The sequence below is a fragment of the Dreissena polymorpha genome, chromosome 7 (genome assembly GCF_020536995.1).
Source record: "Dreissena polymorpha isolate Duluth1 chromosome 7, UMN_Dpol_1.0, whole genome shotgun sequence".
Taxonomy (NCBI): Eukaryota; Metazoa; Mollusca; class Bivalvia; order Myida; family Dreissenidae; genus Dreissena; species Dreissena polymorpha.
The window spans coordinates 97,859,643-97,885,279 of record NC_068361.1 but is presented as its reverse complement, the minus strand read 5'-3'; the positions used below and the strand labels follow the sequence as shown (position 1 = coordinate 97,885,279).

General features: G+C 34.1%; 2 protein-coding genes across 16 annotated transcripts in view; one reads left to right on the top strand and one right to left on the bottom strand.

Moving 5' to 3' along the window:
• The window catches only part of LOC127839369 (peroxisome biogenesis factor 10-like), a 169,057-nt gene that overhangs the window by 296 nt on the left and 143,124 nt on the right, over positions 1–25,637 (top strand). Inside the window, exons 2-8 of one of the 7 annotated variants that reach the window (XM_052367745.1) lie at positions 8,677–8,785; positions 9,030–9,110; positions 12,809–12,885; positions 13,320–13,568; positions 14,355–14,530; positions 15,820–15,952; positions 16,498–17,005. The exons of 1 other annotated variant lie outside the window; for it this stretch is intronic. In XM_052367745.1, coding sequence (XP_052223705.1) covers positions 8,677–8,785; positions 9,030–9,110; positions 12,809–12,885; positions 13,320–13,568; positions 14,355–14,530; positions 15,820–15,952; positions 16,498–16,572 — 900 coding nt within the window. In that variant the 3' untranslated portion in view covers positions 16,573–17,005. Of the gene's footprint in view, positions 1–8,676; positions 8,786–9,029; positions 9,111–12,808; positions 12,886–13,319; positions 13,569–14,354; positions 14,531–15,819; positions 15,953–16,497; positions 17,006–25,637 lie in introns of those variants that run through there. 5 more of the 7 variants (XM_052367748.1, XM_052367747.1, XM_052367744.1 and 2 more) reach the window with 5 other exon arrangements.
• LOC127839362 (ZZ-type zinc finger-containing protein 3-like) overlaps positions 1–25,637 on the bottom strand; it is a 166,093-nt gene that overhangs the window by 12,657 nt on the left and 127,799 nt on the right. The window lies entirely within an intron of this gene.

The window sequence follows — 25,637 nt, the reverse complement described above, 5'->3', positions numbered from 1 at the left end:
GATAGTAGTCATATTAAATATAAAAAATATTGTGTTTTTGTGTCTGTGTATTGAAAAAATTGTAAAGTTATCAATCTTATCTTTTATACATGTACACTACGCGACCCGCGTTTTTTGCCTAATAAGCGGAGTCAAGGCGGGAATTTTGCTTTTTGGGTGTAAAATCACCGCGATTTCACGTGACTCGTCACTCTGACGTCGCGCGAGAGCAAGATAATCTTCGTGCTAAATCCCCTCAATGTTGTGGTGATTCGCTGCAATTCGCCGTGATCGCAGTGGATATCGGTGACATCGATGATTCCCCAATTCATGCATATAAACTGAATCGTATCGATAACTGTATACATAACGCTTTTCTAATGTTCACAATTATCAAATAATCCAACATAATTGCAACATCACTTACGAAAAATAATCTTAAACATTTATGTCGGTAAATATGTTTGAGAATTTCATTATCACAACTATTTGACTACGCCATTTTTCAGAAATGTTAAGAGTACAGTGCATAATGTGGAACACAGCTTTCATTGGACGAGGGTATTTAAATTTAGATCGAATGCAATACGATCTTACAAAAAAAAAGTTTTGTTGCGTCATACGCCTTCATGTAAAAAACGTTTTCCTCCTGGAAATTTTGCTATAAATGCATAATATTATCAAAACATTTTTTCGACACGTAAAGCGTTGTAACAAATTAATATACAATTCAAAACAATTATACCATAAGTATAAATGTTTGGTTAAATTCCCAAATGAGAATAATAATTTATAATCAGAAACACACTTCCGATGTTTTAATGTTAACACGACGTTTACAAATGCTTCCAATATAGCCATCATGTATATTTCCCGACAAAAGGGCGTGAAAATTATGCGGCAATGTACAAGATCAAGGTATAGAGTGTGCAAGTATTGATTTTTTATACAAACTGCGTAGCGCAGAGAACATTGAATTCTGTTGATTTCGGTTAAATGTTTCTTTGGTATTTTTAAAACAGTTATATCGCCAACAATTTGATATTTCTTTTAAAGTCATATCAAATCAAACACGCTGTATCGGTATCGTTACTGATAGAAGTAAAACATAATACCTTGACTTGTATAGTTTTTTTGTTGTGAGAGACCATCTGAGTAAACGCCGAAAAATATATACAAACTGTTATTTTTTGTCAATGCCCTTTGATCCATTATCGCACTTAATTGGCAGCGCCATCTTGTTGTTTCTGTGATTGTCACATCTTTTTACAGTTTGAACACGTTCAAAGAGTGCCAATTAGACACTAGAACAAACACTATCACCCGCTGGACAGTACACAATAAATAATCAAATGTTGAGTTGTTTTTTTTTGTTTTGGGCGTGAAAACCCAGAGAAACGCATGTACATTATACATCATCATATTTATTGAACTCTGCGAATGCTTAGTGCTACGTTGATATACTCGTTTTTTTTTCCAGCAAAACAAACATAATGTTTAATGGCTTTAATATATAGGCAATGATGTAATAACAACATATTATATAACACAATGTCATAATAACATGTACTTAAAAATAGAACAGTAATGTATTTCCGATTTCTGGCTTATCAAGCATTGTGAATGTATGTACAACGCTCGGAAAGTAACGCGAGTAACACGAGTTATCCGCATTGGAGCCTGAAACAGAAAATAAATAAGTATAGCTTAATTTAGTCCAAATAATTAGACGTAATCTACCGATTACATTTAAACTTTAAATGAAAGTATTACTTAAACAATTTCCCGTGCCTTAAGGCGCGAATATATTGCTAAACACTGTTAACAAAAGGGCTACACGTTATAATTTTTAATGAAATGCAAAAATAAGTATTAACATAATTAATAACGTTAATAAACACACACGGTAAGATTAAAGTTTAAAAGGAAAACTTATATCATATTTCTTGTAAATTACCAAATTATTAGTTTCGTCTAAATCAAATACCATGTATAGAGAAACAAGGTATTTATAACCGACCAATGACGAAACACTATGCAACTTTCAATTTACACAGTGCTACGCTACATGTATTAGTATATGGCAACAATATGGAATTTGAACAGTGGTAGTGTATTAGGGCCTGGAATATAATTGATTGTAAGTTTTAATAAACATTCTGCTAATGCAATTACTTAAATAATGTTTACATGTTATGTTCAATAATTATTGCATGATCATTCTGCGTTGTTATATTAATTTGGAGCCGTTAAAGCTTCCGACATTACTTCATCAAGTTCATGTCGGAACAGGAGTATTTTAGCTAATACGCCCATTGTGAACAACAACAACAACAGCTTTATAATTGCAATGTATAATGTAATTGTATACATATATGTTACATGTAATGTAGTGTAACTCTCAACGTAAATCGCTTAAAAAGGGGAATCAAGGCGGTTTGCGGTAATTTGCGCTGATTCTCGCTGATTGCGCAACAGCGAGATACATCGCGCGACGGTCGCCGAGACATCACCCAAATTTTCTTGTCGCTCGGAAAAACCGCGATTTGTCACGTTGCATCGATTGCGAGAATCGCGGCAAAAATCACGGGTCGCGTAGTGTACATTGTAGAGCTGTGGTCTGTAATAATATTGCCCCATGGCCTACTCGGTTTAGGTCCAGAAAGGCCGAAAACCAAAAAGGCCGACACCAAAAAGGCCGAAAACCAAAAAGGCCGAAGACCCCAAAGCGTACCAAAAAGACCAAAAAATGAACCAAAAAGTCCTTAAAGCAATTATTGTTATTATAGGTTTCAAATTTTGTTTACAAACAAATACACATACATCAAAATGGAATAAGTCATAAAACAGGTATGAAGTTAATTATTTTCTGTATCTGTTGTTTATGTTTAAATATACATTTACGATATATACAGTCAATGTACAAGAACAATCACACAATTTATATAACAAAATATACAGTTACAAGCAAACATTTACAGACGTTATACAGTCACACTGACAAAATACAACAAATTTACATAATAATATTGTTAAACATGTGAATTCTATTTTTTATAAAATCAAATGGCGTACGACATAAAACATATATGATTTTTTTTATTTTCTTTATTACAAAATATAAATAATTTCAATTAATTGAAAATGGAGTACGACATAAATCATGTATGAAGTTTTTTTATTTTCCTTATTTCAAAATATACATAATTTCAATTAATTTCAATTACATAATAATATTGTTTAACATGTGAATTCTATTTTCTATTTAATCAAAATGGAGCAAGACATAAAACATGTATGAACTTTTTTTATTTTCTTTATTTCAAAAAATACATTTACAAAAAAAATACATAGAATATACAGTGAACGTGACAAAATACAACATCATTTAAGCAATATACATGTTCATAATTACTCCAGCTCAACACCATACACTAGACCGACCTTGGCCGGGAACTCAAAGGTGGTGCATTTTTTCGCCTCATACTTGTCACATAAATTAGAGATCGAAAGCGGTCGTTATAATAAGATACTACGCGAAAATAGAAAATGTAAGTTTTGCAACAAACACGCTGTAGAAAACGAGTGTCAATTTGTACTTGTTTGTCCTCTATAGAGAAATTAGAACAGAATATTTAAAACTTTATTTTCAAAGGTGGCCAACGTTAAAAAAATTTGACATTTGAATGCAGTTGGCTAATAAAAAAGACATTATAAACTTTACTTGATATATTTTTTATGCTTATTATATGGGTATTAATATAGACAATCTGTTATAATTTTTGATAATATCACATAGAATAAAGCATTTTTATTTCTTTCGGTTTAAGTCTTCCGAATTTAATGTAGCTAGTTTTATATTGTTAAAGTTAAGAAACTTTTTTAAAATGCTCAAGTAATTATCAATAGGCGTCAATAAGTGTCATTTTACACCATATGTGAGCGTTCTACTAATCCGTTATCAAAACAGATGCCGCAAACTGTGAATGACCATTGACACTTGGATACCCGGTCTGATTAGCGAGTTTTTTTTGTACATGCAAATTCTTTCAACTTCTTATATTTTAAAAATTGCAAAAAAAATAGTTTAAGAGGAAATTGATAGTATATAATGATATATTATGTACTTAATTATATATGTTAAATATATTTAATATTTGTCTTTTAGCAGTCACTAATCCATATGCATATATTTATTTTATTTATCGTATTGTTTAACATAGTAATAAAAAATAACGTTGTACACTATATATTGTGTATGCTTCTTTTTGAGGACATCAACTATGTTATACAATTATAACAATGCTCATACCACAACACTCACACAATATACATGTAAACACACAACAAATTATTACACGTGAAGAAATTCGTATAATTTACACAATATAAAAACACTATATTTCAAACGCCAAATAAAGTCCGGTATACATACCAATATAATGAATAAAACAAAGCAACTACTATAGACAACTTTGACACATGAACAGGTCATATATTTCTCAATAATTCTGGATCTTAATTTGGCCGCCACGTAAGTTTTCTACACCTTCATTACTCATTGGTTACATTTTTAGATGCAAACAGAGAGTTCAGAGAAAAATAAAATTTTCTTAAAAGGATTTTTCCTACTTGCTTATTGGCGATAAGTATGCCGACTTTGATTACAAAATTAACGGCTTTTAATTAAAAAACTGAAACATCTATTACTCAACGAAAAATATTAATTGTGACTAACAAACACTTCATACTGTATGCGATAATTCGCGATATTTTTGCCGACTTTGATTATAAAATTAACGGTTTTTAAGTAGACTAATAAACAAGTTATGACTATTTAATAGATATGATGATTATATTAAGCATAACTATTCAATGATAATACAAAATATTGTATGGCCTTTCTGGTATACCATGAGGCCTTTTTGGTTCACTTATGCGGCCTTTTTGGGAAGGCCTTTTTGGGAAGGCCTTTTTGGTAAACGGCCTTTCTGGTACTATACCGCCTACTCTCAAATCAATCCATTATAACGCTTTTCTTCATTACATGTAATTTGCAATGCTCAAGACAATATGGTTATAGGGCCTAAAGCAAAACAAGCCTTCATTCAGTGAGGTCAGGCTTTGAAAGCATGTTTAAGAGAAGTTTCTTTTTAGAATCATAATTCTGATTTAAATATAATAATGTTTTCATTTGAATAGGTTTTACTCTTTATGTGTTGAAAATTTCAGATAAATCGGCCAACTTGTTTGGAAATTATGAAACTTCAAAGTTGCCTAAATTTGCAAAAAACTGCAATTTTAGCGTGATATTTATTTTTTTGGTAAATAAGAAATGCATGTTAAAAGAGTTTTTAGTATCATATTAAATTATTTTTGTATTAATACTGTAGCAAGACTATCTGTCTTTCTCAGAAAATCATTTTCGAGAGAAAAAACAAGCATTTTCTAATTTTACGTGATTTTTTAAAATACACTCAATTGAGGCCAAAAGAGCATCATCATACCTTTTAAGCTGCCTGCATTGTTTGTTTCATGCAATATGTAATAAAGGTATGTAACCTATCTATTTGACTAGACATTAGGCACCATCTTAAGATGGTATCCTAACCTTGGTCATAATATTTCCTGTATTCTGGAGATTTGTGTCCTAAAATGCACCAAATTTGTCCCAACAGTCACGGTATGATGGTGTGTCTCTTCTAATGCTCACTGTTTGACAACGATTGCAGATTTCTTTGAAAAAGGCTATCTTAACTTATTCTTAGGACCCTAACAGAGGTATACATATTTCAGTCAAACTTATATGCTGACAAGTATCAACTGTAAATGACCTTGAATATGTGTCCCAACAGTCACGGTTTTTGTCCCAACAGTCACAGCTGTTTAAAGTGCCTCTATTTTTATGTACCCCTTCGAAGAAGAGGGGGTATATTGCTTTGCACATGTCGGTCGGTGGGTCAGTCCACCAGGTGGTTATCGGATGATAACTAAAGAACGCTTGGGCCTAAGATCATGAAACTTCATAGGTACATTGATCATGACTCGCAGATGACCCCTATTGATTTTGAGGTCACTAGGTCAAAGGTCAAGGTCACGGTGACCCGAAATAGTAAAATGGTTTCCGGATGATAACTCAAGAACGCTTAGGCCTAGGATCATGAAACTTGATAGGTAGATTGATCATGACTTGCAGATGACCCCTATAGATTTTCAGGTCACTAGGTCAAAGGTCAAGGTCACAGTGACCCGAAATAGTAAAACGGTTTCCGGATGATAACTCAAGAACGCTTATGCCTAGGATCATGAAACTTCATAGGTACATTGATCATGACTCGCAGATGACCCCTATTGATTTTCAGGTCACTAGGTCAAAGGTCAAGGTCACAGTGACCCGAAATAGTAAAATGGTTTCCTGATGATAACTCAAGAACGCTTATGCCTAGGATCATGAAACTTCGTAGGTAGATTGATAATGGCTGGCAGATGACCCCTATTGATTTTCAGCTCAAAGGTCAAGGTCACGGTGACCCAAAATAGTAAAATGGTTTCCGGATGATAACTCAAGAACGCTTATGCCTAGGATCATGAAACTTCATAGGTACATTGATCATGACTGGCATATGACCCCTATTGATTTTCAGGTCACTAGGTCAAAGGTCAAGGTCACAGAGACAAAAAACATATTCACACAATGGCTGTCACTACAACGGAGAGCCCATATGGGGGGCATGCATGTTTTACAAACAGCCCTTGTTGCTTTAACATCACCCTAAATATAAGCATGCATGTCATTGTCTGCATTAAACAGCCATTGAGAGAATAAGACTGGTCTTTTACCTTTCAGAATTATCAATTCATCATACTAACTATAGAAACTTTTTGTCCCAGCAGTCACAGCTGATTTACTATACACAGACCACAAAATTTTAATGGACCCCAAATGTAATACTCTGAGGTCCATATGATTCCCAAACATCTGTTATTATAATTTTGTTACATTGTAGTGTAAAATATGCATAATTACACACAAAATAATGGTCTTAATGCAATGGAACATGTCCCAACAGTCACATTTATATATTTAATCAATTCTTTAAAATATTTGCACTAAACCGTTAAATACTTCAACAGAAATCATTTTTCTTACTGCTTTGATTTTCATCTTGCATAAAATAATTAAAAATATAGATCTACTAGGTACATTTTGTGAAAAATTGAGTCCCAACTCATCAAATTTGAGACTCTAAATTCCTTGAATAGTGAAATTTTGCGTTGCCAATTTCTCAAATTTGTGAAATATTTTCAAGAACGAAAAGTCTTGCGCCATTACTATAAGTTGTTCCTGTTGGATGGATCAGCAACTTAAACCAACATATTTATTCAGTTAAATCAAATCTTGATTACACTCAATTTAAACCTTGATTAGAGGAACCATGATGCTTCAATTGGTCAAATTCAAAAGATTCAGACGAAAATATCACTCATAACTCAATTTGTTTTATATGCATATAACAAGGAAATTAATTGGGTCTGTACATAAACATTTCACGTCGCTTTAAACGTCTCATTCATTAGATTATATGCTCTAAATACAAAATACCAGATCAGATGGGATAGGCACAGGGGCCTTTTAGAGGCATAACCTATACCAGGCACAGACCAAAAGCCAAAGGAAAATACCAAATAAATTTGTTATAAACACACATGATTACTTTTGCCATAAATGCCTTATCCTACACCAAAAATATAAGAAAAATAATAAATTTTGTTGTGAAATTTCATGTGTAACGAAGAGTATACCTTTTTTGTATGTTTAATTGTACTTAAATGCAAATTATTAGTTCTTTTTATAATTTAACTAATACAAAAGTCCCCATTTATTGGTAAAAGAACAACATTATTTTCATTAATATAAAATGCTAAAATTCCATTATGATATTATTGCAATGATGTTTTTTTTCAATTTATATAACATCTGGTTTGAAAAAAAAAACAACACCAAGACATGGAAAAACAAATTAATGATGGGCACAAAGCTGGCCTCTAGTAATCTATTTAATTAAATTTGGGCAAATATGCACAAGCAAAATTTAACGCCGAATTGTAAACGAAATTAAATACCGCTGTATTTTTATAAATTTTTAACAGCATTCATATGAAAGGTTTTCTGAATCACAGTGTAAGCTTGGATGGCAAGATTGAACAGAATAAACATAACTTTGTGTAATTGAACATCTTCTGCTATTGATGCTAGACCAGTATATGCTTAAAATATATTGTAGTGATCAATACATCTGTCTAAATTCCTGCACAAAACCAATGTTTGAATCATATTCTTAAAGTCACCTCTCAAATCAATAAAATCAATTAAAATTTTGCAACAAATAAGTCTGTAGAACAACAGCCAAGGCATTAATAATTACAAAAATTACTTTGATAACATGTAAAGCAGTAAAAAAAATTGACCTGGGTTACATGATTGTGTGCAAATGAACTCTGCTCAGACACATTTTGTTCTATGATTTATGAATTCCTTGCAATTTTGCTATGTCTACCAGGAATGATATCCATAAATCCAGGATATGTAATCATAGCAAACTGGTGAACTTTCAACATTCTAATGAGTTCTAAAATAATGTATTATTGCCGGCTTTGCATTTAACAATTGACTAAACGCTTGAGTTTTGTTTTCAGATGTTTAAAGTAGCTGGCAAAGCGGAGATTATAAGATCTCAACAGAAGGATGAATATTACCTGACATACTTGAGAAAAATGTCAGCTGATGTTGTCCATAGCTTGCTCGGTAGTTAGAAAGCCTTTATTTTTATGTGAAACACTAAGGTCTTTTGTAAACAATCTTATTCAGTATGAATAGTAATAGTATGTATACTCGTTTTTGTTTATGGAAAAAATAAATGCTTGAAAATATGCCACTTTATTTTGTATGCATCTATTAAATCAGTTCAATATCTCACTGCAGAAGTAATTTTTATTCAGTAGTTATAACATTCAAGGTTTTGTATTATAATCATACAAACATTTTGCAGGTGCAAGGGCCTGGATTACGTGGCGCAGAGAGCTGGACCTGGCAGCTGATCTTGGGTACTTCTGTCTCACAACCCTCTCGGGTCAGTATAAGAACAGTATCAGAACAGTCTGGTATTTTGATGTTTAGTCCAGATACAATTGAGCCTCACTGTGGGAAAATGTGACTTAATGCATTGTCATAAAGTGTCATCCCAGATAAGCCTGTGCAGACAACTCAGGCTCATCAGGAAGACACTTTCTGATTTTATTGTATTTTCATTTAAAGGACAGCGGATAGTGTTGTCATTGATAAGCTTCTGTGTACTGCACAGGCTAGTCTGGAATGATCTTGAAATTCCAAATGATACTTAACGCACATTTCTTAAGCCCTGATTATCAAAAGCGCATTTCAAGTATTGTCAGCAGAGTCTTATCAATCTGAGCACATATATATCAGGTACGGCTTCTATCATCTTAAATATCTGAACATGTTTTTTTATGCCCCCATTTCGAAGAAAAGGGGGCATATAGTTTTCGCACTGTCCATCGGTCGGTCGGTCACACTTTTCGTGTCCGCTCTCTAATTCAAATAGCTTTCATCTGATCTTTACCAAACTTGGTCAGAAGTTGTATCCAGACAATATCTAGGTCAAGTTTGAATATGGGTCATGCCGGGTCAAAAACTAGGTCACGGGGTCACTTAGTGCATTTCAAGGATTTAGCATGGTGTCCGCTCTCTAATTGAAGTAGTTTTCATCTGATCTTTACCAAACTTGGTCAGAAGTTGTATCCAGACAATATCTAGGTCAAGTTCGAATATGGGTCATGCCGGGTCAAAAACTAGGTCACGGGGTCACTTAGTGCATTTCAAGGATTAAGCATGTTGTCCGCTCTCTACTTTATAAATATTATCAAGGATTTAAATAAATCCAAGTTGTTACAAAACATCAAATATTTTGCATGATGGAGTTTTATTTACGCCAATTTGCCTCGGTTATTGTGTTCATACATATACAGATTATCCTATTACAAAAACATACCTTAACTGCAGTACGAATAAGATCTGAGATCCACTGACAGGAAAACGCATCGAATCTATGCTTAGCCTAATCAGTGAATATCAATTTGCATTGACTGCCCCTCTTACCCTTAGTGCAATCACAAATTTATTATTGTATTTGTATAGACTTGCTAACTCTCGTGAGTGTTTTGTTGACTATCTGATTAGAACCAATAATCTTGTTCATGTCTTAAAAATTATAATTTTGTCCCCCACTATCGTAGTGGGGGACAAATTGTTTTTGCCCTGTCTGTTGGTCTGTTGGTTGGTCTGTTGGTTGGTTGGTTTGCGCCAACTTTAACATTTGCAATAACTTTTGCAATATTGAAGATAGGAACTTGATATTTGGCATGCATATGTATCTCATGGAGCTGCACATTTTGAGTGGTGAAAGGTCAAGGTCATCCTTCAAGGTCAAAGGTCAAATATATGGGTCAAAATCGCTCATTTAATGTACACTTTTGCAGTAGTTCAATATTCAAGATAGCAACTTGATATTTGGCATGCATGTGTATCTCATGGAGGTGCACAATTTGAGTGGTGAAAGGTCAAGGTCAATGTCATCCTTCAAGGTCAGATGTCAAATGTATGTGGCCAAAATCGCTCATTTTATGAGTACTTTTGCAATATTGAAGATAGCAACTTGATATTTGGCATGCATGTGTATCTCATGGAGTTGCAAATTTTGAGTGGTGAAAGGTTAAGGTCAAGGTCATCCTCCAAGGTCAGAGGTCAAATATATGTGGCCCAAATCGCTAATTTTATGAATACTTTTGCAATATTGAAGATAGCAACTTGATATTTGGCATGCATGTGTATCTCATGGAGCTGCACATTTTGAGTGGTGAAAGGTCAAGGTCATCCTTCAAGGTCAAATATATGGGTCAAAATTGCTCATGTAATGTCACTTCTGCAATATTGAAGCTAGCAATTTTATATTTGAAATGCATGTGTATCTCATGGAGCTGCACATTTTGAGTGGTGAAGGGTCAAGGTCAAGGTCATCCTACAAGGTCAAACGTCATATAGGGGGACATTGTGTTTCACAAACACATCTTGTTTTAATTTGTTTTATATGCCCCCGAATGAGGGCATATAGTAATCGCACTGTCCGTCCATCTGTCCGTCTGTCCGTCACACTTTGCGTTTAGGTTTCGAAAAATGCTCATAACTTCTATGTTGCTTCAGATGTAACATTCATATTTGGTATGCATGTGTAGATGGACAAGGCCTTTCCATACGCACACAAACTTTGAACCCTTTGACCTTGAACTTAGGTCCGCGTTTAGGTTTTGAAAAATGCGGTGAGGTTTCGAAAAAGGCTCATAACTTCTATCAAAGCGTTTTTGGGGGCATATGTCATCCTATGGAGACAGCTCTTGTTTTAAAGATGACTGCCATTCTGTTGGGAAACAGATTTGGATTTTTCTTGTTTGTTTTTTTAAGAGGGTGACCAAGCTGGCTGATCTGGCTTCTTCTTCAATACTGATTAAGCATTGATATTGCATAATCTTTTAAACAAGTGATCATTTATCATAACATACACTTGGAGACTTTTCTAACGCAACACATTTCAAAGTTCTATATCTTAGTTATGATTTAAGATTATTATTCAACATTTTACATTTGATTACATTTTAAACAAGCCGATGATATAATTAGCCACCCGTGACGATCGAATGCTTGAGCACGTGATGTATGTTTGGTTAAACTTTTTTTGCACGTGGACATGGTGAAACACGATATTATTCTTTAAAAACAACGATTTCATCATTTTAGGTGGGTTCTTACACCAGGAGAACATAAAATTAATTATAAAAATGTGTGGATCATATGAATATTTTGGAGCGCAAGTGCTTATTTTGTCATTTTTGCAGGCTACCAGCATCTGTAATAGAGACTTTTCTAATGCAAAACTTTTCTATCTTGAATACATCACTTATGAGTTAAGATTTTTATGTAAATTTGTACATGTGATCATTTGATTACATTCTGTGCAAGCTAGCCATAAAATCATTCATCTGTGAAGATCGCACGTTTTAGCACCTGATGTAGGTAGCCTGCAATTTGCCATGCTGTTGCGCTTCTAAATATTCATATGAACCATGCATTTCTAAAAATTAATTACCCGGTATATGTTTTCCTTGTGTAAGCAGCCAGTTAAATTGATGAAATTGAAATAAATTTAGAATAGTATCGTGTTTTACCATTTTCACGTGAAAAATAATGAAACCTTACTCACCCCATGTTCTAAAGCGTCCGATCATCACGGATGAATGATTTTATACTGAGCTTGCCCAGAATGTAGTCAAATGATCACATGTGAAATATTTATTCAAAATCTTAGGTTATAACTGAGATATTCAAGTTTGAAAAGTGTGGCTTTAGAAAAGTCTTCAAGTGTAGGGTTTCATAAAGATATGTCAAACTATTTCTAAAGTCATGGTATTGAACATTAACTTCAATTGTTCAACATTGTTTGGGATGAAAGCAGTCGTAGTGCCTGTGCATGTGGATTTATAAAGGAATATCTGGTATTTATTATATACCTGATTTATGTTCCAAAAAAATACAAGTTGTATCAATCGGTAAAATACAACTGCACAGAAATAATTCCCGTCTTGTGGCTTGCGCTATTTTGTATCACACTCCTGAGATACTTCATCACGCAAGCCACTCGACTGATACAAACACATGGAACAATTGGCTAGCTTAATATTTCGTATGTATGTGTTTCAGGTTTCCAGACCATAGGTGAGGAGTATGTGAACATTATCCAGGTGGACTCTTCCAGAAGACATGTACCCTCTATACTGGTAGGGGGATAATAATGTAAAATCTGATACAGTAATAATCTCAATAATAAGTTCTTGTTACTCATCTGTTTATAATTTAATTTGCTGAATGAATTATATTAAAGACTACAATTCATCTTATGTAGTGTTCTTGTTTGTTTTGATTTTGGGCCATTCCCAATCTCAACAAAACAACAAAATGCCTTTTCTGAGGGGAATTTTGGGGGTAGTTGAATGTTGGAAGGTAATCCATGTTTTGTCTTAAATTATCAATAAAAAAACTTAACAAAAATTAGATTTTTTTTGCGCATATTTCAATGGATAATTATAAATAAACAAACAAATGTGTGAAGCATTTTTCCTAGCCAGAACTGTAATTTTGCTAGTTTGAAAATAAGATATACACTTGTTTGTGGATGTATAAGAAGTTTTAAGAACAAGGTGATTAATTGCAGCGTCGCCTCACTATGGTACTCTTCCACGTGTTGATACCGTACACCGTACGCAAGGGTCTAGACTGGCTGGAGAGGAGGCTGCAGTCACATGGTCTCCAGGAGGTCCCCATAGCAACCAGGGAGTTTCTCCTGAAGTGCATTCCCATTGCTAGGGACCTGGTCCTTTACACACACAGACTGCACATGGCTGTGTTCTACATGCAAGGAATGTTCTATCAACTTGCAAAGCGATTCAATGGAGTGCAATATGTAAGTACTGGAATTTGTGAAATTAAATAAATGCTCTTCGACGTCTTGTTTTACCAAATTTCTATCTACATGCTCAGTGCATTATTTTCTTATGACACCTGAGTCAATTTTGAAATTGATTTTGCTCAGGGAAAAAAACAACATTGCAGCATAATCAGTGTCTGTTACATGACTTCAACGCTTGTGAAACTCTTGATATAATATTAAAGTGAAATCAACATGAAACTCTCTCAAAAATTAATTGTGCTTTTGAGGTATAATGACAAGTTTTGCAACATTAAAAAACATTACTACCAGTTACAGAGAAATTTACTGCTATATGTGGAGGATTGGGTATAGTAATGGACTAATAAACATACGGCCATGTTTTTTTCTGACACAATTTGTTATTATGTATGGAGATTATAGTTTACATTTGTACTTTGCTTTAACCTGACATATAGACACATAACTTTATAATATTTGGGTTTGATCTAACATCTTAAAATAAGTTACAAAGGCAATTCTCACTGTACCTCTTATTCAACCAGGAAAAGACAATTTCATATATACATGCACTTAGTACTGGTTTTCCACTTCGATGGGCTAAGCTTTCTATTGGAAAAGTTAAGATTGGGTTATAGACTGCCATTACTAGCATTTAGCTAAAATATTGTTAACACCAACAAAAATACTACTTAAAAAAAACAAAACAAAAAAAAAAACAAACTCTAAATAATGTTAACATTGACAAAATACAACAAACAAAAACAAAAAAAACCTAATGTTTCCCCCATACTTTGCTAGTTGCAGTACACAGGTGGTGCACAGAGGGTGTCTGATGATTCAGTGAGCAAGAGTTTCCGAATTCTAGGCTGGCTGACCCTTGCCCAGCTTGCGGGGTCTGCATTGCTGGGAACCAGGGCATACTTGCAGCAGACGTACAGAAAAGGAGCCGGCCTGATAGGAGGAAGTGATACCCAGTAAGTACTTTTGCTCTACAGTTGTGGAAAAAATTTTCAATTGAGCGTGCATATAAGATATATTTTCAGCCATACACTTTAATCAATGACTGTGTCTGTGAAAATTTAGTGTTGAGTCAATGGATATTCAAGTTACTGTATTGTTTCATTGAATATTCTGAATAAGTATAAAATACTTCAACATCCATTTTATAATTCTAATTTTAACCCTTACATTGTCCTTCTTTTTAGTCCCCTACTGGTGAAACCGGAGAGGGACTTATGGTTTGCGCTCTGTGTGTGTGTCAGTCTGTCACTTTTTTCTGGATCCTGCGATAACTTTAAAAGTTTTTCATATTTTTTCATGAAACTTTAAACATGGACAGATGGCAATAAGGAGATTATGCACATCATTTCATTTTGTTTCTACGTCAAGAATTCTAATTGCTATGGCAACAAATATACTAGAAATTTTGCTGAAAATGGTGGATCCTGCAATAACTTTAAAAGTTCTTCATATATTTTTTAATGAAACTTGAAACATGGATAGATGCCAATATGGAGATTATGCACGTCATTTCATTTTGTTCCGACGTCAAGAATTCTGGTTGCTTTTATTGCTTGGCAATAGTCTTGCTTAAATATTTTTATTGTAAAATATATAGCAATATCCTTTGACACCATTTGTAAAAACATTAATGAATGATGTTTTTTAGACAAATTTAGGAAAAAACTCTTGAATATGAAATACTTAAAGCAGAATGCTACTTAATGAGCCACACTCTGTGAAAACAGGGCTTAATGCACATGTGTAAAGTGTCATCCCAGATTAGCCAGTGCAGTCTGCACAGGCTCATCATGTTCAACACTTTCAGCTGTTATATATTTTTTACCAATCTTTTCAACAAAAAATCCAGTCTTAAGGAAAAGTATCATCCCTGATAGTTTTCAACAAAATTTAATAACAAGACAAGCTTAACTTCTACTTAATTGCTTCTAGTGAATAAAACCCATTACTCTTGAATATTCTATACCTATAGCAGAATGCTACTAAACAAGCTACAGTCTGGGAAAACATGGCTTAACGCATGTGCATAAAGTTCCAGATAAGGGACGACACTTTCTGCTGTTATGAAATTTGTTGTTTAAAAGGAAGTCTTTTTTAAACAAAACTCCAGTCAATGTGGAAAGTGTTGTCCCTGATAAGCCTGTGCATGCTGCACAGGCAAATATGGATAGACACTTTACATACATGCATTAAGGCCGGTTTTCCCAGAATGCTACAAAATCTATTTATATCCCTTACTTAGTTCAGAGGTGGGAGGTCAGGTGTCCCCAGGCAGGAAGTGTGCCCTGTGTCTGGGTGAGAGGTCACGTAGCTCCGTGACCCCCTGTGGCCACCTCTTCTGCTGGAGCTGCATACACGACTGGTGCGCGACCAAGGTACAGAGGCATTGTTGATTCATTTCTAGGATATAAGGTTTCTAGGACATATTCAGTTTTAGGATTTTTTGGTTTGTAGGATATTGGTTTTTTCGATTTTTGGTTTGTAGGAGATTGGTTTCAGTAACCATATAAAGTTCTAGGATTGTAAGGATTGTTGGATATTGGTTTATAGGATTTAAGGTTTAGGACATTTGTATCTGTGATCATAGTTCAAGGATGCTTAGGTTTGTAGGAAATAGTTTCTTGAACCATATACATTTCTAGGATTTTAGTTTATTTACCATAAGAAGTTGTACAATAGACCAAGGTTTATTTACCATTAGAGGTGGTACAAGTGATCAAGGTCTGTTTACTATTAGAAGTTAGGCTAGGCTTTTACGAGTCTCAGGTGGTTATTGTTATTATTGCAATATATTCACCGTCACTGTATTTTAAAGCATCTGAGTTAAAATTGTATGTAAGTAGCTGCATTACCACTACTACAAAAGAACTATTTCAGCGACAGATCGGCACCCAGTCTATCAAGTATGTTTCTGTTCTAGGCTGAATGTCCTCTGTGTAGGGAACACGTAGAGCCACACCGTATCGTCTGCCTACAGAACTTTGATGCCCCCTGATGATAGTTGAGGGTGTATGTGATGCAGAACCTATAACTGAACATCATTCTGAGGAAACTGGTCTTAATGCATGTGCGCAAACTTCCGTCCCAGATTGGCCTGTGCAGTCCGCACAGTCAAATCAGGGACGACACTTTTTGTCTAAACTGGACTTCTCTTCAGAAAATACTTCCTATTTATGATAAATTTTATATAAGCGGAAAATGTCGTCCCTAAATAGCCTGTGAGCACTGCTCTAATCTTGTACGTCATTTTACACACTTGCATTAAGCCCAGTTTCTCCAGAGGGTGGCTCACCTTATTTGTACCTCATATCTGGTACTGTGCACAGGCTGTGATATGGATTTCTCCTGCCGTAATGTCCCGCGACCAGCTACTTATGGTGTTGCTCGCACTGGCGACCATGTTGTGTAATGTGATTTTTTTGTTACACTTAAAATATTTTCTGGAAATAAAGTGACTTTAAACAATATATCCATTTATTTTTTTATTAATTCTGTATCAGATGTTAAGAGCCATAAACTAATTAAATTTTGTAATAAACACTAATTCTGCCCTTTCTATGCTAATGTATATCTCTGTAATGTTACAATTGGCGTGTTTTGTCTTCAAGTGTCTATATCAGCAACTAGAATTATGAGCAAATATTGTTAGCAAGTGGCTTTGTCTTCAAGTGTCTATATCAGCAACTGGAATTATGAGCAAATATTGTTAGCAAGTGGCTTTGTCTTCAAGTGTCTATATCAGCAACTGGAATTATGAGCAAATATTGTTAGCAAGTGGCATTGTCTGTAAGTGTCTACAGGGTTCGCACAGGGCTTGAAAAGTGCTTGAAAACGAGTCCAAGGCTTGAAAAGCCCTTGAACAAAGGTTGGCCTTGAAAAAGTGCTTGAAAAGTGCTTATTTCATGTAAAAAAGCCTTGAAAATGTTTTTTTTATGCTCAAAATTACTTTTATCATCGCTTTAATTATTTTACTTAAATCGTTCTTAAGAGAAATATTATGAAAATTTATCATAAATTCCTTCGCGCAAAAAAGTTGAATACGAAATATAAGTTTTGTACACTATTTAGTACGAAACGTTATGTGTACACGTCACAGATTATGTGTACTACGTCAGAGGTTCTCCATTGTGATCAATTTTTGCGAGTAAAATCGCAGGGATGGAGAAGTGTCCTTTCAAACCAGGGTGGTTAACTGAATAAGAGGAGAGAGCTGGAAGAACTGAAAAAGGAAATCAATTCTGTTAAAGACAAAATGTTATAGTAACTGACTGCTGTTTAAATGTAATGAACTAGTCTGCTTGATGTGAGCATGGAAAAAGACAATGTGTTTGTATGTAATAACTTTTAAAAGTAAATACAGTACAGCCAATGCTGAACAAACGTATTTCGCGATCCGCGGCGGCAAGGCTAAATGAGTCGATGCCGCGTCAGTATGCGGCGGCAAGTCGCATTTCGCTGCGAAACTTCGCATCTGTCCGCCGAGGCATGCCGCGATCCGCGACATGATGCCGAGTCGATGCGCATCATGAAATAAAAAATATTTTAAAATTTTTAGTTACATGTAGTAAACAAATTTTGAAAGAACAATTATAATAATAATTAAAATCATAATAAATTTATTGTGCGCGGAGTGTATTAGCATAAACATGTAAGCATAGTTAATGTGTCTGGCCAATTAAGTTTGTTTCCCGCCCGTAGTGTATGTATTTCACACATAAACAATGTCACGTAATTATGTTTTCGCACATACAAGTGATAAGGCTCCAGCATATGGTGGATTTATAAATTAATTGCATGTTGATTTTGCTATTATATTTAAGCTGAGAAAATTAGCTGTTTGAAGCCACATCAATAATCAAGACGGTGAGGACGTATTTGTTGTTTTGTTAATTATCAGCTTATTATAACTATTGTTTGAATATGTGTATGTAAACATGTTTTATTTTGTTCATATTATACAGTTTATATCGCTACTAATTACCCGATAATTCTGTATATTCCAGTTTTAAAGCAAATGCTGGTAAATATTTACGATACACAAACATTCTCGATATTTCCTTAAGTATCAAATACATTTTGGCATGTGTTACTATTTATAGAGATGATGAAATAACGTCTAATCGGGGCTTTTTTTTCAACTGAACACGCGATTTACGCGTGATGTGATGTTCATGTATTTATACAACACAAAATACACCCAAACTTTCCAAACGACGTTCTACATGTCTGCATAATTTTCGCGCGCTTTTTATGAAACAAATGGTATTTTAGCACTGTTTATTTGACGCTAGAATTTGCTAAAGTTCGCGTTAGCATTAAAATTCGGAAGTGTGTTACGGATTACAAATTTAATAATGATAATCGAACGAAACATTAACAGTTGCGTGTAATTTATTATACGCTTCCCATACATGTATGTACATGTAGGTGGATAACTTTTCACTCGATCCGCCGCGTACGTATGCGGCGGATTAACTCCGCGAAAGTACGCGAGGTTAATACAGACTCTGCGTCGTTGCGCGGATCGATGCCGATTGCCACGGCGATACGCCGCGTGAACACACGATTCGGCGGCCGCGTACTAATAATCTGGCCGTGGTGTAGCCGCGGATTATGTTTGTGCCGCGTTGGCTGTACTGTACATATGTGAGACTCATTGAGTTATGGATGGATAACCTGTATTTCTATGTAATAACTAGAAATAACATGTATGAGTTATTGTGGAATAAGTGTAATGTGTTTGAGCAAATAAAAAAAAAGATATTTACTATGTTAATCTGGTTTGAAAATGCAGTTTTTAAAGGAAACTAACGTACGGTTCTCGGCCTTGAAAATGAAAATTTGGCCTTGAAAAGTCCTTGAAAAGTGCTTGAATTTAGGTTTGAGATTTCTGTTTGAACCATGGTCTATATCAGCAACTAGAATTATGAGCAAATATTGTCTAGTGGCATTGTCTTTAACTGTCTATATCAGCCACTGGAAGTATGAGCAAATATTGTTAGCAAGTGGGAGTGTCTATATCAGCCACTGGAATTATGAGCAAATATTGTTAGCAAGTGGCATTGTCTTAAACTGTCTATATCAGCAACTGGAATTATCAACAAATATTTTTAGCAAGTGGCATACATAGTAGGGGAAAGACCTAAAGCAAAATAGCCTTTTGCTCCACATTTCACAGTTACTCTGTGTCTCATAAAAAAGACTGTATTCACAAAAAACATAATTAAAAATAAAATGTTAAGATCCATCTATTTGTTAAAAGTAACATATTTGAAACCTTTTTTGTTTAATTTAGTATTGATGAATATCAATCGCATCGTCACTTTTAAGCACAAAAAGATTAAAAGACTCCACATAAAGTTTGGTACTTTCATTAATCAAACAATTATGCATCTACAACTGCTGCGTGATTTATCACTGCATTACCCTATTAACTTGATAATGCCTTATCGCAACCGTATTGTAATAGCGGTTTGATATTTTGTTCGCTTGGTGCAAACAAGAAATGTAAATCACATGTCGACTTTAAGCAGGAAAAGCAAACACAAACTCCGTTTTAATTTATAATTAAAACATTTACATTTTAATTCGAACTCAAGCATGACCATTTGTATTCTTTTAATCTAAAAAAAACATTTCGTGAACATGATATAATTTGTTTTATTATCTCAGTTTTTGTGAGCTAATTTGTAACCTATCATTATGTAGTTGGGTTCATTTTTGAATTAGCATTCTTTTTTGCGAATTCAAGATACGACGGTTACATTTATTCGAAAATGTTTAACTTTAAAGGGTCCTTTTCACAGATTTTGGCATGTTTTGAAGTTTGTCATTAAATGCTTTATATTGATAAATGTTAACATTGGATCTGAAAAGCTCCAGTAAAACATCAAGAATAAAATTTAAAAAATGAAAAAAAGTAGCGGCAGCAGGGCTCGAACCAGTGACCCCCGGAGTCCTGAAGTAAAAACCAATTAGACCGCTAGGCCATCCTGCCAAGTATGTATAAGAGACATATTTTATAGTTTATATAAGCAATCTTTGCAGTTTCACAAAATTAAACGACAACAACAGAATTCTCCAAATTTTTCAATCGTTTCGCGTTGCAACGCTTTATAATTTTCAGGTTTTTAAATCGTCAAAAGTTGCATATAATGGCTGTATTAGACCATGGTAAATGTTTAGTATTACTGTTTCCTCACAAATATCATAACTAAAATGAAAACTTGCGAAACTTAAACAACTTTTGTCAATTAACCAAAACGTGAAAAGATCCCTTTTAAGAAGAATCTATAAATAGCAGTGCCGAAGCTGAGCCAATATGACGAAACCGCTTTCAACTATTGCTTTCTTGTCCATCAACGCTATTAATTACAAGTATTAACTAACTCGCATTACAGCTGCTTCAGTAGGAGAGACGAGGTACTTTTTATTACAACTAACATGCTGCCAGAACACATCACAAACACTATCCCTATAAGCAGGACAAACACATGTAAAATACACAAAACCATTAATAAAATTGAGGCCACCGCCTTGAGATGGTCAATGCAAGAACATATGTATCTCCGACATTAAGGGTTATGGTTTAAATTAGAAAACGTTAGTTAAATATTATAGGGATATTCAAACTTCATTCAAGGCTTGTATCCTGCGTTCTGTGTCCGCATGAAGCGTCCAGGTCTCGCTGCCGTACCGCAGGGTGGAAAGTACGAGGGCCTTGCAGCGGGGAGCTGATGGGGCTCTTGGAATCAGTATGGCCATCGCTATGGTCGCCTTGGCGATTCTTATTCGGACTTCAGCGGTACTGGTGCCATCCTTCGACAGGTTGCTCCCAAGTACTGGAAGCGGGTCACCTCTTCCAGCGGGTCACCTCTTCCAGCTTCTCATTGTTTATGGTGATAACTGTCCTGGCGTTGTTCAAGCTGTTCACCATGGTCTTTTACTTTCTCGTTCTTTCAGAGAGTTTATTGCTGAATTCGTAGAGTTCACTGCTGGTGCCACCCATATGGAACTGTAAACATGTCAAAAACTAGACTGTTATAAGACGATTTAGTATATTAATTAAATAGTATATTAATTAAATTAATTATTGTATATATTAGACCAAATAAATATAATATATCGTCAAATTAAAAAAGGAATTTTACTTCTAAAAATATAAATTAACGAATAACATTGATTTTATGGAGAATTTAACATGGGCATGGACAATATACGACAATTTCTCATTTTCGTATACAGAAAAGGAAATATATTCATAAATAAAAGGAATAATACACATAAACATTAATTCATACCATTCTGAGTTACTGGATCCGCTTTTTGTATTGCAAAGCAGATCCTTCTGATTACGTATTGTTTTTGATGACTATGCAAACTGTATTCTTTTCCTAAGTTTCCTTGGTTTTTCTTTATTGTTTAAAAGTATTTTTTGAGATTGCAACATTCATACCATTACTTGTGGAATAGTTTAAACAATTAGGGACGTGAATGTTGGATTATATAAATATCTGATGTAACTAGAATATATTTATAGCGGAATATGATATATGTATGATTTGTCAATACGTTTAAACATTATAAATAATGTTTTAATTAAAAAAGAAAAATTAAACATCATGCGTTGGTTCAATAATGACACGACTTAACACAGTGTTACACGACTGATAAACCTGTCATAACACTTAAATTACTTCCATAATATTCTTTACATGAAACTGCAATGACTGGCTGGCATATGAGTTCAGTAAGCGGATTGTGCTTTCATGTCATTTCCTTTGTCATTCAAGTTATATGATCCTCTTTGTTCAGGTTAATGATATATTGTTAATGGCCACATAACACGCGCTTTAGGTATGAATTTCAAGTCATAATAGTTTTGCGTACTTTTGATTAAGCTTATGTAGTGAAAAGGTACATGATAGTCGCGGAATACAGTGTTTTAACCTTGTGCAGTTTGCTATTTTATCATCGAAAGTGTGCGATTATAACGTACATATTTCATAAGTGGAAAATAACAAGTTTAACTTTATCGTATGATGGTTAGTTCTTCTTAAAACAATTAAATACAACCAAATATGATCCACCGTGCGAGGTTATGTTGGGGGTATTTCAATCAATATTTGTAGAAATAAATAAATAACTGTCTAGTAGGCTTTCTGGATTTCAAGCGTTTATTCGTCGGATACAAAACAAACAAACGACTGTGAATTGCATACCTGAAATTAGTCTTTAAACATAGATGAAAATTAGCTCTTAAACTTCTTTTCTTTGGTCGAACGTTGTTAACATTTGGAGTTCTTAGACTTGTGATGCTTTAAACACAATGTTCTGGAATCAATTAGTTCACCTGTCAATGCATCTGTGATTTAAGAAACGTAACGTGTTTAGCCTGCAATATTTGTCAACATGGGCATGTTATTCCATGCCATATTGAGTTATACAAAATATTAAACCTTTGTCAAAACGAAATATCTTGATAACGGACGACGTGGAATTGAATAATGGCAACGCCCGGTAAATCGTTTGGTAAAGTACTTGGAAAACTAATGCGAAAGAAACGCACAACCAGCAAAGAATTAGAATCGGGAAGCACGGCTGCTGATGACGAAGATGCAACACGTGGTGACCAAGTTCCGTTGACTGAGCTCGTAAGTAGTCTCGGAATTCACTTGACTTTCTATTGTATTATGAACGTGGGCAATATAAGTATCAGGAATAACATAATAGCAATAAAATAAATAATATTATTCAACAGCTTCGTGTACAATACAGTGATATATTTTTATTCGTAAACAACTGACATGCTCATACTTGTCCAGCCTATCGACTTGTCAAAATTGGGTATGTCATCTTTGTACTCATCCAAATAAACGTTATTGAAGGAAATGGTGTGAATAACTCTATATTTTTTGCTGGAGAGGAAGCAACTTTTCATGGCAAACCCTAGGATGGTATTCTAAATCAGTGTAGAAATGACGCTTAGAATTTTCTGTAAATAAAATTTTATACTTAAATAAAATTATTCTTTGTTTAACTATTTGTTTGAGAAAATTGGTTGTAAAATAACACAATGAAACATGCATCTTTTCATTAAATGTAAGAGGTGAACACTTGTTAAAAGAAATTGAATGGACATAATAGATATTCACGGTATGACTTTTAAGTTAAAAAAGGTGAATTACTGTGAAATGTGCTACATTTCCAATTATTATTGCATAATTATCTATCTATTCGTTTTTCATTTGTTTCTGAACTGAAGTATCATGATATATATATTTGTAATAATCTAAGAATAACAATTTTTTGTTTCTTTCTGTAAGAAAGCTCTGCAGAAGTCTTAAAACTTTCTTCAAACATTTATAATAGATTGTGCCTTTTAAAACAAGCAGACATCAATTCATCAAATGCGGAACCTACATATAATACTACCAATAATCTGCGTCTATAACTATTATATCTTATTCGTAGAAGCTCTCTGAACGACTTATCTAACATAAATAATTATCAGAGCTTAAGCTGAGGAAGGTCTTTAAAATGTAACATATCATTGTTTGCAGACGATATTATTTTTAGATTGTTTGCAATATTATTTAAGGGCAAAAAAGTTATTATATGATCTTTCTAAAGTTTCTTCACAATATTTAGAAATTATTTGTTAACAATTATTTTTACATGAGAGAACATTTCTTAATTCATACATAAAAATTGTCTCAGAAAAGTTCAGAATACCAGCCCGTCCTTCTATTAGACGTTTCTGCAATACGTACAAGTCGCTTAGAAGAAATTCAATTTTTTCTCAGAAACACAGTGATGTAATTGAATAATTGTATTATCATACGTTTAAAAGTATTTAATGTTTAGGCGCTATACAACATGAAAGACATTTTCGTCACTGACAAACAAGCAAAAGAAAGCTTATTGAAAGTATACTGGCAAGTAATACAGATGGTGAGTGATCTTCCTAAAGAATTGTCCACATTGTTGGACAGATTATACGGAGATGTTTCATCGAAGCTGATAGAGAATGCAGCCGGAGTTTCAGAGAAATGCAAAATTGTTGTTACAGGTAATGAAAGTCGTGATATTTATTTCTTTACATACTTTTAATTTCAGGTATAAAATAATTTTATATAATGTTTATATCAACTGCATATTTATGAGATACTTACTAGCTGACCTTAGTATGAATACCATAATGTGTCGTTTAACTAAAAATGGAATGCAATTAAATGCAGCATTTGTTAACATAGTTCAGTTTCTTAAATGTTGTATCATGTAATGTTTGAATTGTTATCAAGTAAGTAAGCGGTTCGGGACACTGACTGATTGGCCGGAATTTGAAAAAAAAAACGCTACCTTTTCGTTTACAAATGTAAATTCCACAGTTTTATTGTTTTATGACATAAGCAAAAACTGAAACAGAAAGTAACAATACACGTTTGATTCATGTTTGCAGGCGAGTCAAACTCAGGTATGAACAATGTTATAAACACAGTTTTGGGAACAGAAGTACTTCCCTATCCACATGTAATTTCGCCAGGAACTATTTGCTGTGTGCATACAATACCATCGGGCGCGGAAGGATATTTTGTGATTCAAATGGCGAATGGATCCAGCGAGAAGCATGTTTTCCCTAAAGAATGTTGCACGTTTCAATGTCTATTATCGGACGTAATGAAGGGGAAAACGTCTCAGCGTATTGAAACGTATTGCCATTTGCCAGTTTTCGGAAACACAGTAATGCTACACTTTATTATATATAATTTGTTTAAGTTTATTTTAATGATATATACAAGACATGTACTATAATTTTGACTCGATAAGTAAAATGACATTTTTACTTTATAGGAAAGCGTTACCATTGTAACTATTCCAGGAGAAGATAAGATAATATCAAAACAGTTCATGGAATCGGTTGCTGATTCGTCCGTTCTCATTTATGTCATCAACAGCGCATGTCCTGATGATGTGCAAGAAAATAAGGTATTTTGTACTCGTTCGTCAATTAACTGCATATAGTAACACGTCTTTCTGTACTCACGTTAAAGAACGTGG